We start from the raw sequence: 18,082 nt of genomic DNA on the forward strand, positions 1-18,082 counted from the left end.
TGATGTCCTGCATGAACCATAAAAACCAATTAGAAATGCTTCCATAGGAAAATTTACGTTCATTTATCAAAAAACAAATTTTTTCCGCGCCATCGCGGCTGTTTTAGAAACAGCCGCGATGACAATGGCGGCCCTTTGTAAAAAATGCGAGGTCAGCGCGGAAGAACACGCCTTTTCCGCGCTGACCCGAAGTTGGCTACGTTGGTTATTTTTCGGTCAGCGCGACCCCGTGGGCAATTTCCGCGCTGACCGAGGGCGCACCCATGCAAATAAAAAATGCCCAATTGGGCCAATTCGACCGTTAAAAACCTACTTAAATGAACCAGAATGCAGGGCGAGGGAACGAGAACCTACCTGGAGGAAGCAGATCTGAAAATGGTCTCCGTACGGGCTGGAAATCGCTCCGTCAACTTTTTGGCTTCTCCACGTTCTTCACGCTCCAAATAGTAAAATGGTAAAAATGACTTATTACCCCCCCCTATTTATAGTAAAAACTCCTAAATTACCATATTTTTTGGGTTTTTACCATTTTTAGCCATAAGACTAGCCCTGGTTTTGTTTTCAAGCATGTTTTAATGTGTTTTTACGTATATCGAATGGATTTATGCGGGTAGTGCCCTTGTGCAGGTACAGGTATCGCAGCTTGGTCATGCCGGTCCACAATTCATGTGATCCCCAAAGTGTCGTCTCTAAGCTCTTTTCCGACGTTAAACAAGAGAAGATAGCCGAGCTTCCTTTCAGCTCGCTAAAAGGAATGAAAGGCGGTCGTTTTTAAGCTCTTTTTCCGACCGTTAAACCAAAAAGATCGCCGGGTGTTTGTCGTTTCGCGCTCGATATTGGCTCTAAAACGACGTGTTTTCGACCGCTTTTTTACTTTTTCAGGTCGGAGACACTATTCATGAAAAGTACTCCTCGGTTGTAATGACCGGGCGGTTCTTTCGAGCATAGTTTTATACTTTTTCGGGCTCGAGAGACACAACTGTACGAAAAAGGACCCCCCTGGAGTCTCCTTTTCCGCGTTCTTTTCAGACTCTCGAAACAAGAAAAGAAGCCGAGTTCCTCCTATGTCAAGCTCGTTAAACACTCAATGACATCGGATATTGTCAACATGACACACATCAAGCATATGCTATCCCCGTCAAGCTTGTCATCCAAAAATAATCGGGGTACCTGCCTGCAAAGGTGGGGAAAATGGAACTATGATTACAGTCGTCTCGGCAGTACGTCACTCTTGAACATGGCACTCCGCTGTTTCGTGTCTGGGTGGGATCATCTCATCTCGTTTTCACTAGCCTCCATGGGTTTGGGATATCCTATTTGACCTCTCATCTGTTCATTCCCGTCGCCATCTTATCCGCTGCTCATTTGATGTCAAGTACTGCCAAATCCGTTACAGTGCCGTTATATGTTCAGGAGAAGTTGTCCTCTGCCACAATGCAACCTCGTTCACTATCTCATCACAAACTATTATACCTTTGTCTCGTGTCGATGATGTGGGAATCATCATGGCCCACCTTCGATCAAGGTCACTTCTCGTCGACTTCAACTCATTATCCGAGAAAGTGACTTAGAGACTCCTTCCAGGTGCCTTGGAGCCTGCATGCCTCAATGGCAGGTTCTTCGTGTTCGACGCAAGGTTTACATCATTGACCTACGATCGAATGATTCCGTGGGTGTTCGACACCAACTCATTGATTCACACGCCACGGATTGTACCTATAGTACCTTGAGGGCCATTGTCATTATTGGTGGTACCTCTCGCGTCTGTTAACGGTTTTCATCATTGACCGGTAATCAGACGATGTTCATGCATGTTCGACTTCAACCCATGTATTCACATGCTTGGACTTGTACTCTGTTCGGGTCGAGATGGAGCGCAAGACCCTGGATCCTTGCTCACTGTGGTCCAGGTTGCGATTTTGTGGATAATCATTACATGACTCATTGATGGATGGCTGCGCCCATACCTGAGTCTTCATGGATGGCTGCGACCATACCTTGTCATTATTATGGTCTCTTTAGCTGGGTGGCTGCGTCCATACCATAGACCAGTCTCGCATGTCTTTTGGATGGCTGCGCCCATGCCTAGACTGCATGTATTTGATTGTCAGAGATTTTCGGTACTTCCTGGTGGTGTTCCAGTTCGGCGTGTGTTGTAAAGCATTTCACCCCTCCCACTCTCTCGGTCTTCATGCTTTAGGGGGCATCTGTTACGCAGTAATTTATCACTGCCTTCCTGTCAGTCACCCTGCTGTGTCCAGAAGTCACAATCACTAAGTGTTTGATCCCTGAACTGGCTTAAAAACCCATTTTTCCAAAGTTTTGTGCATCAGCGCGTCTGTTCCTAAAATAACCGCGATGACAAGCGCCTCCCAGTGTATTCCGTGCGCTGCCATCGCGGAAGAACATCACCTTTCCGCGATGATGCATAGCGCGGCTTTCCCGTGTTCTTCCGCGCTGACATGACTTGTTCAGTTATTGATATGTGCTGACAGCGCGGCAGTCTCCGCATAATCCGCGCTGATCCAGTTTAGGCGAATTCGTTCAAACAACCAGCCTTCCAGATCTCTCCAGGCTTGGTTGTTAGCTTTGTGAATGTCGACTCCCTTCTATGGCATGTCTGTTCGACCCTTTGCAACTACTTCCCTTGAAGATAAGCTCATCCTTCCACCCTTTTAGGAGACTCCTTCTCCTATATAAACTTCCACCATTACCATGAGCAGCTAGTTAGAACTAGTTGGAACTAGTTAGACTTGGCTTGGATTGTACAGAGCTTATAGTGCTCAGATTGCTGCTATAGGTTTGGTGTGTTAGGTGTGGAAGTGATTGATTGCTTGGGGAAGTTTGTTTGTGACATTTGAGAGAGAGAGAGAGAGTTGTTTGTCTTGGGAGAACCATCCTCAAAGGTGAATGCTTGAGATACGTGCTGACTGATCCCTCCTGAGAAGTTTATCGACGTCAGAACATTTGGTTGTACTCTTCTCTATTCTGATTAATAATAGATGACTGCTATTATTGTTCCATTCTCGTTTGTTTATGCAATGGATAAATGTGAATTATGTCTTTTCTGACTGACATATAGTTACTTTTACTAGATTTCACGCTTGCGTTTGCTTTCTCTTCGTGTGTGCAGGTGTTCGTTCGCGGGGATCGCGGAGGACTGTGACCAGCTGAAGCGGAGGAGCGAAGGAAACATATCTTCGTCAAACGACAGCGCAGGAATCCAAGTAGGTGCTCTTAACTTCTTGTTTAATTGTAACTAGGAACATGCGTGGCAGCATTGTGTGATTGTTGCTAGACCCCTATTGGGCTAGTAGGGATCGCCTCTATCCGTAGAGGGGATTTACCTCTCCAACAGAAGGCATTATCCATAACGATCTTTGTGATCATACCTTTATCACCTCTTTCTCAACTGGAGTGAATAATAAATTAGCAATCAATTTTGGTCATTATTTTATAAGAAAGTTGCACAATCAAATTGGTTGAATTTTGGTAAAGGAAGATGGATTGACTTCCTTAGGAATGATGGTAAGAAAGGTTGAATTAATTCCTCCTCCCATTCTAGCTTATTTGTGAACATATTGCAACAGTAAGATAAGATCAAACTTAACAATTTTCCAGAATTTCTTGTAAAAATGGATTGTAAATCCATTTGCTCCATGCACTTTATATGGGGCAAGATTCTAAATTGCATTCAATATCTCTTCTTTTGCGATTTCCTAAGTTATACTTTCACTCTCATATTGAATCAATGGGTATGGGATATATTCTAGCATGATTATTGTCTCATTTGGATCAACTACATCTTTCGCTATATACAAACGCTCAAAATGAGAGTGCATCACTCCTTTGATGTCTTCAAATGAGCTAAAAACCAGGCCATCTATTGTGGTGATCTCCTTAACATTATTTTTTCATGTCCTGACTTTTGCTTGTTTGTAATGAAACAAGGTATTTATATCCCTTGTTTTCAACAAATGACTTACATATTTTAAGCGTTGATTCTCTTCCTCTATTGTAAGTACCTTTTAATAATTTTGAAAAGTGTCATTTTCCTCAACAATTAATTCCTTAGTGATTTGTTCCACTTCAAGTCTATCTTGAGTCGAATATAGTTTCTCTTTGTGAGCCTTTGATTCCCATTTTGGTGATGAAAAGGAGAACTTGGCCCATTCCTTGAATGCAAATTTGGTTGCTCTAAGCTTCTATTCCCAAATGAAAATGAGGGATTCAACCACCCAACTCCCCATGTCTTAGAAAATGCATGAAAGGTAGATTTGTCCTATAACCACTGTGATTGATATCTAAGAGGAATAGGACTATAGTTAGGGATCTCTATTAATAACAAAGAGATAGGCTTTTTGTCAAAGGAAATCCATGAGAGAACCTTGGAGGATATTAAAAAGTTCCTTTCTAAAAAATACTTTGGATAAGAATCAATCCAATCATGCCACTACGTGACCTAGTCTCTCTTTTACGTCCAAGTATACTTTCTCCTTTTGGATTCACATCTACAAGATCCGACAAGGAGATCAAATCTTCCATCCTCTCCTAAAGAGAATCCTTAACAATGCTTCCATCCCCCTTTTTTCATATTAGGAATAATGTTGAATCTCTAGCCGCAATATCGTTTTTCCAACAGTTTGAACCTTTTTAAAGCTAAAAGCATGTCCCAAAATTTCACTTTTTCATTAAATGTTGAAGGTATATAAACATTCACAATGTTGAGAACTTCCCCAGGGTGAAGATCAGTTAGACTTAATAGAAACCAATGTTAAGTGTGATAATGTAATCTCAATGAGTCCCATTGTTCCTTGCCCCTTTGCAAAACAATTTTTTTTTTTTTTCACCTTGGAAAAATCGTAATTTTATTCATAAGAAAAAATTACTTGTAGATACAAAATAGCGTATGCAAAATGAGTTGATTCTGTTCACACAAAATACATGAGAGAAACTAGAAATTACAACAACCTATTCTTTTCTACTTTTCTCCAACCTCCAGCGTTGAGAGTGGAAGTTACAATGGACATTTGATTTTCATATGTGTGTGTAGGATATTATTTTTCAGAATCAGATCCCTCTGATCCATGAGTTCGTTTGCTGCTATGTACTTCCATTCCTGTATTTTGGGACTCCTGATGCGATAAGGGGTTGTTGGGCCTCAAAATGCAGGCAGTGGTAGGGTTTGTCTCCTCCTTTTGTGTGCTGTTCTGGTCTTTCTGTAAATCCTTTTCTGCATTATTTTATCTTGCTTCTGCTTGTCCTGCATCTTCTCCCAAAATGTTCGTGCATTGACAGCCTTTTGGGATCTTTTTTAGCTTGTGGGAAGGCACTGTGAAGGTGCCCTGTCTGCAAACATCCACGACACCGAAAAGCTGTATTTTCGTAATCCAGAGGTTGTGTCCAATGTGTATCATTGAAGATCAATGTAATACTGTCGGGTAGTTCTTGACTAAGGTTTACTTTGACGCATATCCTAACAAAAGTGAATATGCCCCTTGTGAATATGTCCACATCAATCTTTAGGAACTTCCCCAGGGAGTTCCCTATACCTTCTAACACTTGATGATGCCATAAATGTAATGGGAGGTTGTGTAATCTAACCCAGACTGGCATTTTTGATACCACCATTGTGTTGGCGTCAAATTTTGGGAACCAAGGGGTCATGAAGAGCCCCGCGTTGCCCCAGAACCATGGTCCTTTATTAAGTATATATTCATTTTCTTGTACTGTGGTGAATCTAACAATAAAAAACCCTTTGGAACATAAAAGGATTTCACAGGTTGGTGACCAAGCAACAAAAATCCATTGGTGCAAAAGATCAGATTTGGGCCAAAGCCCATTAAATCTACATATGACTGCTTTGGTAAGAAAATCAGAATACAAACCATTTACCTCAGGTATTGAGACTATGAATGCGGGATTCTAAGATTTTTGCTCCACTATGTAGGGCCCTGGTAGTTCAGGGGATAATGTTGGTTTGGTTTGGGATTTTTCCTTTCCTTTGACTGCGTCCTTAAACATGCCTGTGCCCTTTGAACTGGTACCAGAGCATCCACCTCGCAGCCGCAAATTGACTATGATATTTGAGTCTATGTCAATACCATAATCCTGTAGTGTGTGGTTATCTTGTAGACTGTGTCCTGAATAAATTAGGTTTTGCATGCTTGCTGGTATGCCTAAGTGTGTCTGGATTTCGCGTCTTAAGTCTTGGATCCGTCTCCCTCTTGTGATTCTCCTGCAGATACTCTTTCCTTCTGGCGATTTTATGAAGATTTGGATCAGATCCAGATCAGGTTTGACTGGATCTGCCTGGTGTACGGCTCGATCTGGCACTTTCTCTGTAAGCCCGAGAGCACCACAAAGCTTCGAGATCTGCCTGCATCGTGATACTGCAGGAACAGGCTTGCAGAGATCATCATCAGTTGGAAACTCAGCGGCAATGTCGAAAGTAGCTACTAGTTGGAAGAAAGCCTGTGCCTCCAAGGGCTTGGTGGCATTGGCGGGATCCACATCTACATCGATCCACAACTTCCCCTCATTGGCGATAACCCTCACCTGCTCCTTTGTACTTGATCTGAAAATCACTCTTGAGTGACCGCAGTTAATTAATTATTGAATGAAGGTATTACAGACTCATGCGCTGGTGGGTGTCTATGTTATTTTAGGGAATGGATCGATCAGATTGCAAAATACACAGACACTGGAAATAGAAAATAGTAGAGAAACACAGTAAGCGAAAACAAGAACATAACAAATTAATAAGGAGTTCACCCTATCCTCCAGGGCTACGGCTCCGGTCTAGCTTTCAATGGTGGCCTTCTTTTATTGTGTCTTTAAAGCAAAGAATTACAGTGAGGAGCTCAATCTGAGTCTCTTGAAACAGAATTGCTTGGCAGGGTGATTTCTTGGATTCCCCAAGCCAGTAGAGTGCACAAACTCTTTGCCTTACCAGCTTTTGACCTCTATGGTCTTTAATGGGAGAAGCCCAATGTGGTGCTCAGTTCCCCTCAGGGATGGCTCGATGCTGCCTTATGCTGCAGGTCAGCTCGACTCTCTGTCTTTATGTTTTCTGCTCTTTGTTTCACTGTCTCTTCGTTCTCTGTCTTCTTCCTTTTTCTTTCTCTGGTTCTCCTTGTCCGTGTGTTCTCTATTCTCTATTCATGGCTTTAGAGCTAATCGCTCTCATGACTGCTTGATTCCCCGTCCGCTTCCGTCGATTCGCCTGCTACTGTTCACTTGGAATTCCCTGTCTCTGGGTCATCGCCAACGGCTCACAAGGTATGGTCACTTGTCCTCTTGTGAACTGCGCCAGCTCTTCCTCGTTGGTTTGGTTCTTCGGTTACATCAGGAAATGACTTGTCCGCCACCTCAGCGGTCAAATCGGACCTCAAATCCTTATACATCGCAACTCAATCCCCTGTTAAATCTGGTTTCTCCATCGGGCATAATCTCAGCCATTAGATCTCGAGCCCCCAGATCCGACGCCATTCGCTCATTTCGCGTGGTTGACTTGCTCGACCGTTAGCGCGCGATGAGCGGTGGTTTTCTCTCTCCTCCGCTTGCCACATGTCGGGGGCTGTATGGAATCGCTCATTTTTCTCCAATTCCGCTTACCGCCCAAGGGTGCCCTCGATAAATACCGCCGGTTTTTGGAGCGCAGGTCCCGCCTTCAGCCTTTAGCATTTTCCCCACGGTTTTCTCGGCTTCCATGCGACCGAGCGCTTCAGGGCTTTCCTTCTCGAGGGGTTTTTCCCAGCGATGCACGATTAGTGCTAAGCGCTAATCGCGTATCAGAAACTGCCTCCTTTTCCCGATCCAGGTTTCCCAGGTGCTACTTTGGCCTCCTGCGCAGTCTCCATGGGCCTTGGTCAGCGCGTGTTGACCGAGGTCCTTGTCGTTCCTTATTGGCTGCCAACTGCCACTGTTCAGATGTCTTCCTGATCGCTTTGTGCTCCTGAATTTGAAGTTTTGTCCTGATTTGATACAGTCATGGTGCTTTGATCATTCTTCATGGATCCAATTCAGATTAGTACTCGGAGACACGATGGGTCACTCGGCGATCATTGTAGGATCAGCCAGGAAAGGAAGAGACGATTCCAACAACAAGGAACATACCCGTCTCTGGTCTTCGAGACCCGAGTTCTTTTTCTCCACTTTCCTGGTACCCAGGTCATATAAATCCTTAAGAGCTTGTAGATCCAGCAAAGCGGGATCAAGGGCACTCCCCAGGGCTGACGGTAGCTCGGCCCTGAGTGCCGAAGCGTCTTTGCTACGATCCACAGTGAATCTCCAGATACCCTTGACGTCCATTTTCTTGCAGGGGAACTTGTGTGCTAGGGTTTCTCGTAGAGCCGCCTTTCCCAAAGAACTAGACTCAGCTAATGTTTATGTTATGTTCCCATTTTTGCAAAACAATTTTTCGAGTGTAGTTTGCATTCCCTATTTTTTTCTTTATTTTCTATCTCCTCTCTTTTTTCTTTACTTGGCTTCCATCCTACCTTTATGTGGGATTTTTTTCTACTATTTTTCTCTTCTTTATCTTCTTATCATTTAGATGAGCTTTCTACCTTTATAACTGATCCAAAAGTGTATAAGGACCTTGATGGCGAGTTCTTTAGCTCTTCCTAATGATCAAATACACCTCTTTATGCTCTCGGCGAAGTGAACATTTCCATATTTGCTTCCAACACAAGTATTTCAAATGAGAACACAACATTAAAATTATAGAGAATTAATTTATCTGTTTGGGGATTTGTTCTCCTTTTGATAATACTTCATACCTATCCTTGTCTTGGCTAATTGATCCCCTTTCTCTCCATTTTAGAAGGATTCTAATGTTTTATGCAAATGTAAAGATGGTTTAGTTGAATGAGATTGACTCAAAGTTTGACTTTAACAGTTTGAAGGATTCACTAAAGAAACCCATTGTATGGATTGCGAGGAGGAGGTGATTTGCTTATTATAGTTTTTCATCATCTACTACCATTGTTCATCCTTTTCCTATGCTCATTGCTATAATTGAGCATTCTTGGTACAATCTTTCAAAAATGGCCATATTCATAGCATAGTTTACATTTGAACAAAAGTTGCTCATAATCTACTAGCTGAATGTGTTTCTAGTTGTGTAGAATTAATTGTATTTCTTTAGGAAATCCCTTTTCTAGATCTATTTCAACACAAATACGTACACAGAAAAACATTCCATCCATAGGTTTGGATTCGTCTATATATTTTTCTAGTGTATTTCCTATGCAACACATGGCATCTTTATTCAAGTAGTGCAATGGAAGATGTAGAAGATATACCCATATTGGAGCTGCAGATTGCTCATCATTTTCTAGGTTAAAATTTGGAGTCCACCTGTTCAAATACATCCATCTTGTGCCAACAAAATATGGCCCAATTCAAAAGATTAGATTCTTGTCCTCTTTGGCCTAGAAAATTAAGGCATAAAACCCTCGTCCACAGAAATAATGGGTTGATTTCCCCTTTATTAATACTTATGAATTCTTTTGGATCTAGACTGCCATTGGACTTGGAGTGGCCCATATGCAACAGGAAGGGAAGGAAAAATGTAAGGGAATGGACAATGGAGGGAGCTACGTGGGCCATATGATGGAGTAATAGGAAAGCTCAAAAAGTTGCATGCCTAAAGTTCAGTTATCCCTTACATTCTAACTAATTTTTACCTATTAAGTAACACACATAGGTGTACTCGATTTATTCCCTTCAAAGAGCCCTTACTGATTTGCTAAGAGAAGAAACTAAAGAATGGAAGGCATTGATCTTAGAGATTGGAGGAGGAGGGGAGATGGCCCCTCTAACAATTGACTCCACAGCCGTAGCCTAAATGTCCAAGGCACCATGATTTGAAGGTTGCAGAGATACGGTGTATGCTCAGCATTTTACTTGGAAGAATATTAAATAAATATTTTATCATTTCTAATATGGTCTTGGTTCGTTAATAAAGTGAGGGAATTTTAAACCTCTACCAATGTTTAAACTACTAAAAACATGATAATTCATCATTCACAAGCCTTCTTGATTGCACAAGTTTGTTGTTTCATGAAATTGTGGCCATGTGTAACTCGTGAACAAATTTGGTAAAATATGTACTCCACTTTCAACTTTTTCAATTGAAAGGATATTGTTAGAGCATTATATCCTAACTACATTGCATTGTAATACTCCTAAAATGTAAGGGAACACATTCCCCACATTGTTATAATATGAAGCATTTTGTTAAAAGAAAAAACTTCATTATGACTTTGGGGTCACGGTTCAACATTGAAGATGAAGACATTTCAAGCAATCCACTAAGGTTAAGTTCTCTTATAGATACAAAGGAGAAATTAGGATACGAGCAAGTCTTATGTACCCTTAACAATAATATATCTTAATCGAACAACTTAACAAAAAAATGCTTATATTTAATAGCTTGCACCTTAATGACCATTTCACTTGTACAAATACATAGAGCATAATAATGGGCCACTAAATTGACCTCACCAAAATTTAATAACTCAATTTCTTACTAAAATCACACACAAATCCATTGAATAATCAATCCGAATTACTCAAAAGAATTTAAGATTAATGATTTTTTTTTGAACTCAAACTAATTTACACACCCAAAATTTACAACTCTGTCTAACAACACAATATTCCTTAAATTTTCATAAAAAATTCTCCAAAATTAATTTGTATATAAACAATAAAATGAAAATCCAACTAATAAATATAACTAAACTTTACAATTCCATGAAATAAAAACATATTTTTTTTTAATAAAAAAATTCATTATGACCTTTCATTTAAAAAAACTTAACATATAGAAAAGCAGTTGTCTATAATGCGACTTTTTGAAAGCCTTTCCGGCGGGTTTTTCCGGTCGAAATTCGGCAGGAATTTATTGGAATCGCAAGTTTGATAGCTAGTTTCTGCACAATGAAAGTGTCCCGGGGTTTTTCAGGGTGCTGAATCCAAATATGCAGTTAAAAAACCATTTTAACTGCAACAAATCAAGATTTAACCTCAATTTCTTCTGCTTCCAAAAAGCCGCACAACTCCTATAGAAAATCCATAAATGAATAAGAGATAAAATATAGAAAGTACATAAAATACAGAAATTCAATAATAATGAATTGACACTATAATTTTTGATAGGAAAATAATATAATTTTATAGGATTAAAAAAACATTTATTATAAAATTTTAACTTCATAATATATCTTAAAATGATAAATTTTGAAAAACCAGTTAACCCGGCCAGAAAAAATGAACATTAACTAACTTCGTTGTCATTGCCATTTCAAATAATAAAGAGGTAGTTGTTCGGTGAAGTTGGTATGGACATACTAGTGAATTCAATGGTGTTGATGGCCTACTCCATAAATTTAATTGAGGCCCCAAATTTTTGTAAAACGTAGTGAAGTCCACTCGGCTGTAACTACTCACGCTACTTTTCTTTCTCCTTGACCTCTCCGCCATGGGGGATGCTCAATCCATGTGGCACTCACACAAACCAAAACTCTGCTCTCAACAACCTCACCACTCGCCATAATAAACCAAAGTATGACAGATTGAGCAATAGATCAAAAATTCATAGGATATAGAGACTGAGAAGCCGAGCCCAGTCACTAGCCCGGGAGGATTTGGGATTCAGAGAAGGCAATGGCGTCCTTAGCTGTGATGTCTTATGGTGCCAACGGTACCAATCTCTCTTTCAGTAAATCCGACTCTGTCATGGGCACCAGAATCAGCAAAAGCAACCTCCTCCAATGGAGCCCAACGAGGTCGAGGGTTAGCAATGGAAAGAGATTTGGTCTCTGTGTCGAGGCCAAGATACGGGAAATCTTCATGCCCGCACTGAGCTCCACCATGACAGAAGGCAAAATCGTGTCGTGGATAAAATCAGAGGGCGAAACGCTCTCCAAGGGGGAGAGCGTGGTCGTTGTCGAGTCTGACAAGGCTGACATGGATGTCGAGACCTTCTACGACGGGATCCTCGCTGCTATCGTCGTCGGGGAAGGCGAGGTTGCCCCTGTCGGAGCTCCCATTGGCCTCCTCGCCGAGAATGAGGAGGAAGTCGCTGAGGCCAAAGCCAAGGCCAACAACGCCTCTGCTCCTTCTTCTTCAGGAGCTCCGCCACCGCCTCCAGAGACCACCCCTGCCCCTTCCCCTGCCTCTGCCTCTGCTCCTGCTCCCACTCCCGCCCCTGCACCTGCACCTCCATCCGACCCCCAGGGCCCCAGAAGAATCATCGTGACCCCTTATGCCAAGAAGCTCGCAAAGCAATACAAGATCGATCTGGCAAACGTGACAGGCACCGGGCCCAATAGTCGCATTACCCCTGCTGACATTGAGGCTGCAGCAGGCGTGACTCCTTCCCCCCCTTCTCCTCCTGTATCTGCTCCTCCTCCTCCTCCTAGTGCTCCTAGTACTAGGACTAGTAGTACTAGTGCTACTAGCTCTGCAGTTGTGTCAGGAACCACTGTGCCCTTCACTACAATGCAGTCTGCAGTAGCTCGCAACATGGTGGAAAGTCTTGCAGTGCCCACATTCCGAGTTGGGTATTCAATCACCACTGATGCTCTGGATGCTCTCTACAAAAAGGTTCGATTTCCTCGAATATTCAATTCAAGTATTCATCCACTTACCTTTTTTTTAATTAATTTTTTAATTATTATTTTATTTTATATATAAATGTTAAAACAAACCCATCCAAACCAGTGTGCAATATCCATCGTAGAGCTTTTTATTGCAAACTATATGTAGTAAGTCGTAGCTGTGATATGCATCCTAGAGCTTTGCAAGCATATGTAATAAGTTCTCCATGTAAATCCAGATGTTATATGCATTCATTAAGGTTAGGGAGGATTACTTAGTTCAAGGATCCATGTAAATGGGTTTGTGCTAGTGTTCATATTCAATACATGCAGTGCAGGTTTACACACACAATCAAAGAGCACACAGTCAAAGAGCAGTGAGGATTGATCACCTTGTTCTAAGATGCATCTAGATGGGTTTGTGCTAGTGCAATATCTAGATGCAATACACCTTTACACACAATCGAGAGAGCAGGGAGGGGCGATCACCTTGTTTGACCATGCATATAAATGGGTCTCAGCTACTGTTCATATTCAATCCACACAGCACACTGTTTAGGTGCAAGCAACACCGGATACAGAAAAAGAGTTGGATTAGAATTCCATAGATTGTCTAGATTCAATGTACCTTCACACACACATACATGGAAAGTTACATGGATCATCCCTACCCCCACCAGAGCTATAGAATGTGCCTCGCTTTGCTCGGTGCAAACGTGAACTTGAAATATCAGATTACTACTGTCTTATTCAATGTACCCACTGTACCATCTAGATTCAGTGAACACAGGGGTGCACACACACACATGAAGAGTTGATGGATTACTCCTGTCCCCTTCCAGGCTGTAGACTGCATCTCAGTTCTCTTGGTGCAGATATCAGACCCATGTTTAGATGGGTCTATGCTAATGCCCATATTCAACGCACCCGATACACCATGTAGTCTCAGTGTACCATTGCACATGGGTGCACACATTTACATGACGATCTGATGGATAATCACTGCCCCTACCTGGTCTGCAGAATGTGCCTTGCTTATTTTGGTCCAATAAGGAGGGCATACTGGCTTTTACAACAGCACATCATTTCAAACTTAGTAAAACGCTTGACTGTGCACGACTTTAAAATTTGTTTTCTCGTTTCAGAGTGCCTGATTGTCCCATGTTTTGAGTGACGCAGATTAAGTCCAAAGGAGTTACTATGACTGCGCTATTGGCAAAGGCCACTGCATTGGCACTGGCACAGCATCCTGTTGTAAATGCAAGCTGCAAGGATGGCAAGAGTTTTACATATAGTAGTAGCATAAATATTGCAGTTGCAGTTGCAATGGATGGAGGACTGATCACTCCTGTTCTTCAAGATGCAGATAAGGTTTGTGATGCATCTTTCCTCAGTCTTTCTTTGGTAACTCACCATGCACTTCCTCATGGGTAGCCTGCTGTATGTAGACAAGAAGCTGTTAATTTGTAACTCTTTATGCTACAACAGATGGACCTATATTTGCTTTCTCAAAGGTGGAAGGAACTCGTTGACAAAGCTCGTGCGAAACAACTTCAGCCTCAGGAGTACAATTCAGGTTTTGGTCCAAAATTTAATGAAATGTTTTTGGAGGGCAAATTTAGCTGTGCATTTGCCGATACACAAATCTATTTTAAAACCAGTGGTATCTGCGTGTGTTGTTTTGTTATTAACCTTATACCTGTCCTTGATATTTCATAGGAACATTTACTCTATCCAATCTTGGGATGTTTGGGGTAGACAGATTTGATGCAATTCTTCCACCGGGACAGGTGAGCATTTGTTTTTATTCTGTCTATACGGAGAATCTTGAGAGGAAAGTTTTTGATGGGCAGTATCGTTTATCTATTACTAAAACTTTGTTATATGAGTTCTGCATGGCTTGCAGGGTGCAATTATGGCAGTTGGAGCATCAAAACCTACAGTTACAGCAACCGGAGATGGCTTCCTTGGTGTAAAGAGTAAAATGCAGGTACGATAGTACTTAATTATTCAATGAATTTTAAGTCTCCTACTTGTAAGCCTCTACACCAGGCATCGACCAATGCATCTGAATCAGGAATGCATGAATGCAAGTTGCAACTCATGTATATCATACATGACCGAAATGTATATAGCCTATGTGCATGCATGTATTCCCATCACGGGAACCTTTGTGCATTCTTAATAACCAATCAACTTGCAAAAGTGGCTAGAAAGAAACATGCATGGGGCACAAACACATATAAATCTGAAAGTCCTTAGGATTACAAAATATGTTTTCAAGGTCTTATACAGTTTGTTGAATCTTGCCATTATGGCAATCTGAAAATCTTAAGCTTTCATTGTTGAATCCTCCTCCATTCAAGTTTCCCAGAATGCTTGCAACACTTACCTTCTCACCATTGTCTGAAAATCTACATTTTTTTTAATGCAAACTATAGTCTATTTTGTTCCAAGTTCGAACAGTGTCATCATTTCAATTTTGTGATAAACAGGGCCTTTGTGTATTGTGTACTTCTAAGCTTATTCCCCAACAATGTGTGAGTGCACCATAATGGCCATATCTTATCATATGAGTTTGGCTATTTACAATTCCATCTGCAGTTAATTACTACATATTTGTTGGGCTTGTATTTTCCTAACTAAGGGCAATTTGCTTGACAAATTAACTCTCTGACATACTTATTTGCCTATACGTTCTCTATCCAGTGTTCATATGAAATCTCTCTCACACACACACACATATAATGATGATGATATACTTATATGCATTGATTGGTTACAAGTTGAAGGGATATGCCCTTGTCCTTTCATTAACCTATTTATTTATTATGTATTATTCATTATTATTATTTTTATTTAAGTTTATTCACCTACTTTTCAAATCTTCAAATAATGAAACCCTAACCCTAGTCTTTAAGATGCTCCAAGATGTTGAAGAATGTAACCAGTGTTGGTCTTCTTAATTATACTTGAGTTATGATATAATGCATTTATAAAAAAGAAGAAAAATAAAATTTTATTATAAAAGTAATTGACTTATTAAAGCATGGATTGCATGCTTGGTTCGATGGTCGATAGGTCAAAGCACCCATTGAGTGCTCTAGGATTCTTTTGTGGAAGTCAAAGTCAAAGTTTTATGTAAGAAACCCTTCTGAGGGCTCATTGTGTCAAAAAAGAAAATTGTTTTATTGTTAAAATTAAGTGCTTTTCCTCCATCAAGTCGGCCTCATGATCAGACTCGTCCACTTTGCAAAGACCATATATATAGAGCATTCGACCTTGTGAAGTGATACTGAATTTTTCATCATCTTTTGATCCACAATTTCAACAGAAAGAGGAGTGCTATATAGAAGGAAGTTTCTTATGATTACAGGATCGAAGTTTCTTATGGTCATAGGATCAAAGTCTCTTATGATTACAGGACCGAAGTTCTCTATGAGTACATCATCAAAGCTTGTCAAAAGAAGTGCAAGACTGAAGTTATTTATGGTTGCAGGTACCAAAGTTACAGGAGAATAAAGAGGGCCAAGTATCCTAAAGAATTATTTGATGTAGATTTATGTAGAATTGAATTAGCAAATGGTTTACTTCTTGAAGGGCTGACTTGATGGATGGAGGATGTTCTTAGTCTAAGTCAAAAACATCTTGGTCATCTCATCTTGATTTTACCAGTGGAAGAGTTGGACTGGGTTTTTGTTAAAATTGGCAACTAGGGCCAAATTCCACTATTGGACAACTCATTTGGTGGAGATGATTATTGCATTGAATTCTTCTTTTCGAGAGGACCAAAATCCACCTAAAGATCATCAAATTTGGACAAGCAGAAATGTGTTTTTGAATTTATGCCCACACATGTGCAAATTGTTAAGGTCGGCCACATCATCATGTAGGCTCAAGAAGCCCAATGGACGTGTCACTTCACCCTCAACGACTTGTATAAATATAAGTGACCTCTCATCTCATTTGGCATCATTATCACTCACTCATTCTCTCATTGGTTCGTACAACTATTGAGCATACATTTTTCTCTCACACATGTGGCAAGGAGGATGAATTTTAGACAAAACTACAAGGCCAAAAATTTCAGATTTTCATGTAGTTTGACCAATGTTGACTAGCATTGACTTTGAATTTCCGTGCAAATTTTGACTTTGATCTTTTGGGAGGATCTCTGTCTCATTAGACCACATTTATTGGCACCAAAAACTGAGGTTTTTGTTGACTTTGATTGTGTTGACTTCAGACCTGCAACTAGGGTTTTTGCAGTAAATTTGACTTTGACTTTGACCAAGTTTAAGGAGGAATTTTGGGACTATTTTCAAGGCATCTTGACCAGTTGATTAGGCCACATTTGACCAAGGTTGACCAAGCTCTTTTGTGGACTGTTTGCTGCTGCACCATTGACTGGTTAGGGCTGATTTGACTGTTGTTGACTGAGAACAACATTGCAGATTTTGACAGGGCTGTTTTGGACATCTATTGGCAAGTCAATTTTGACTTTTGTACTCTCTCTTTCTCTGCTGAACATTTGATATAATAATAAGAAGAATTGATCAAAGGGTTTTCCCCATCTTGGGGTTTTTCCCTGGCATCTGCCAAATCTGGTGTTCTCTTGTCTTGGCTTGTCTTCTGCATTTTTATTGTTCATGTTCTATCTACAGTTGCTGTCAATGTAATTAATGGTTAATGTGATTGCTATTGAAAACTAAATTGGAAATTGTCATTGGGCTGCTAAAAGGACATTGAAGTAATTATGCTAAGCATAGAACAAACCATTGTTAAATATAATAAACATGGTATTAGAGACCAGGTGAAGACAACCAAACAAGAGAGAGAAAAGCAATCACAAAGAGAGATCTGTTGAACAAGGACAAGCCCCAATGGTTTCTACATCTTATTTCAAGACTGAGGATAAGCTCAAAGACAAATGTGACTATCATGCATGGAAGATGACTTTGGGCTTGACTTTGGAAGAGTATGATGCAATGGACTATGTGCAGGGAAAAGTGCTAGAGCCTCCTTCAAACACAACTGCTGCTGCAAAGACAAAGTATAAGAAAGGTGAAATCAAAGCTAAGAAAATTATCATAGACTCCATTCAAAAGCATTTGACTGCCTAAATTTTTGATTTGGGAACATCTAAGGAGACGTATGATAAGCTGTGTTACCGCTCAAACTAGCAGGGGTCCTAAAAGGGGATCCTTGAAGGGTTACTACTAGGCTAAGGGCAACAATGGAGCGATAGTCCACTGTCACCTTGGCTAAGGCTCCCTACTCTTTACGGACTTTCACCGATGGGAGGAGACCTGTTATGATAAGGATCACGAAATGGATGGGCCAATGATAACACGAGGGGTGATCCTGGAAGCCTATTCACAAGAGAGGCTCAAATATGTGGCTTGCTTGTCTTGGAAGACAAGATGGAAGGCTCTCTAGGAAGGGCTTGGGGAAAATTTCTAGGGTTAGGC

General features: G+C 40.8%; 1 protein-coding gene across 1 annotated transcript in view; it reads left to right on the forward strand.

Moving 5' to 3' along the window:
* Positions 1-11,355: 11,355 nt before the first annotated feature.
* Positions 11,356-18,082, forward strand: part of LOC149234061 (dihydrolipoyllysine-residue acetyltransferase component 4 of pyruvate dehydrogenase complex, chloroplastic-like) — a 32,233-nt gene continuing 25,506 nt past the window's right edge. Inside the window, exons 1-5 of the mRNA XM_089371733.1 lie at positions 11,356-12,618; positions 13,791-13,982; positions 14,100-14,187; positions 14,331-14,401; positions 14,518-14,601. Of these exons, the coding sequence (XP_089227859.1) occupies positions 11,677-12,618; positions 13,791-13,982; positions 14,100-14,187; positions 14,331-14,401; positions 14,518-14,601 (1,377 nt within the window). The 5' untranslated portion in view covers positions 11,356-11,676. The remainder of the gene's footprint in view (positions 12,619-13,790; positions 13,983-14,099; positions 14,188-14,330; positions 14,402-14,517; positions 14,602-18,082) is intronic.

This window comes from Pinus tabuliformis, chromosome 8 (genome assembly GCF_031772625.1).
Source record: "Pinus tabuliformis cultivar Carrire ecotype Pingquan chromosome 8, CPIR1, whole genome shotgun sequence".
Taxonomy (NCBI): Eukaryota; Viridiplantae; Streptophyta; class Pinopsida; order Pinales; family Pinaceae; genus Pinus; species Pinus tabuliformis.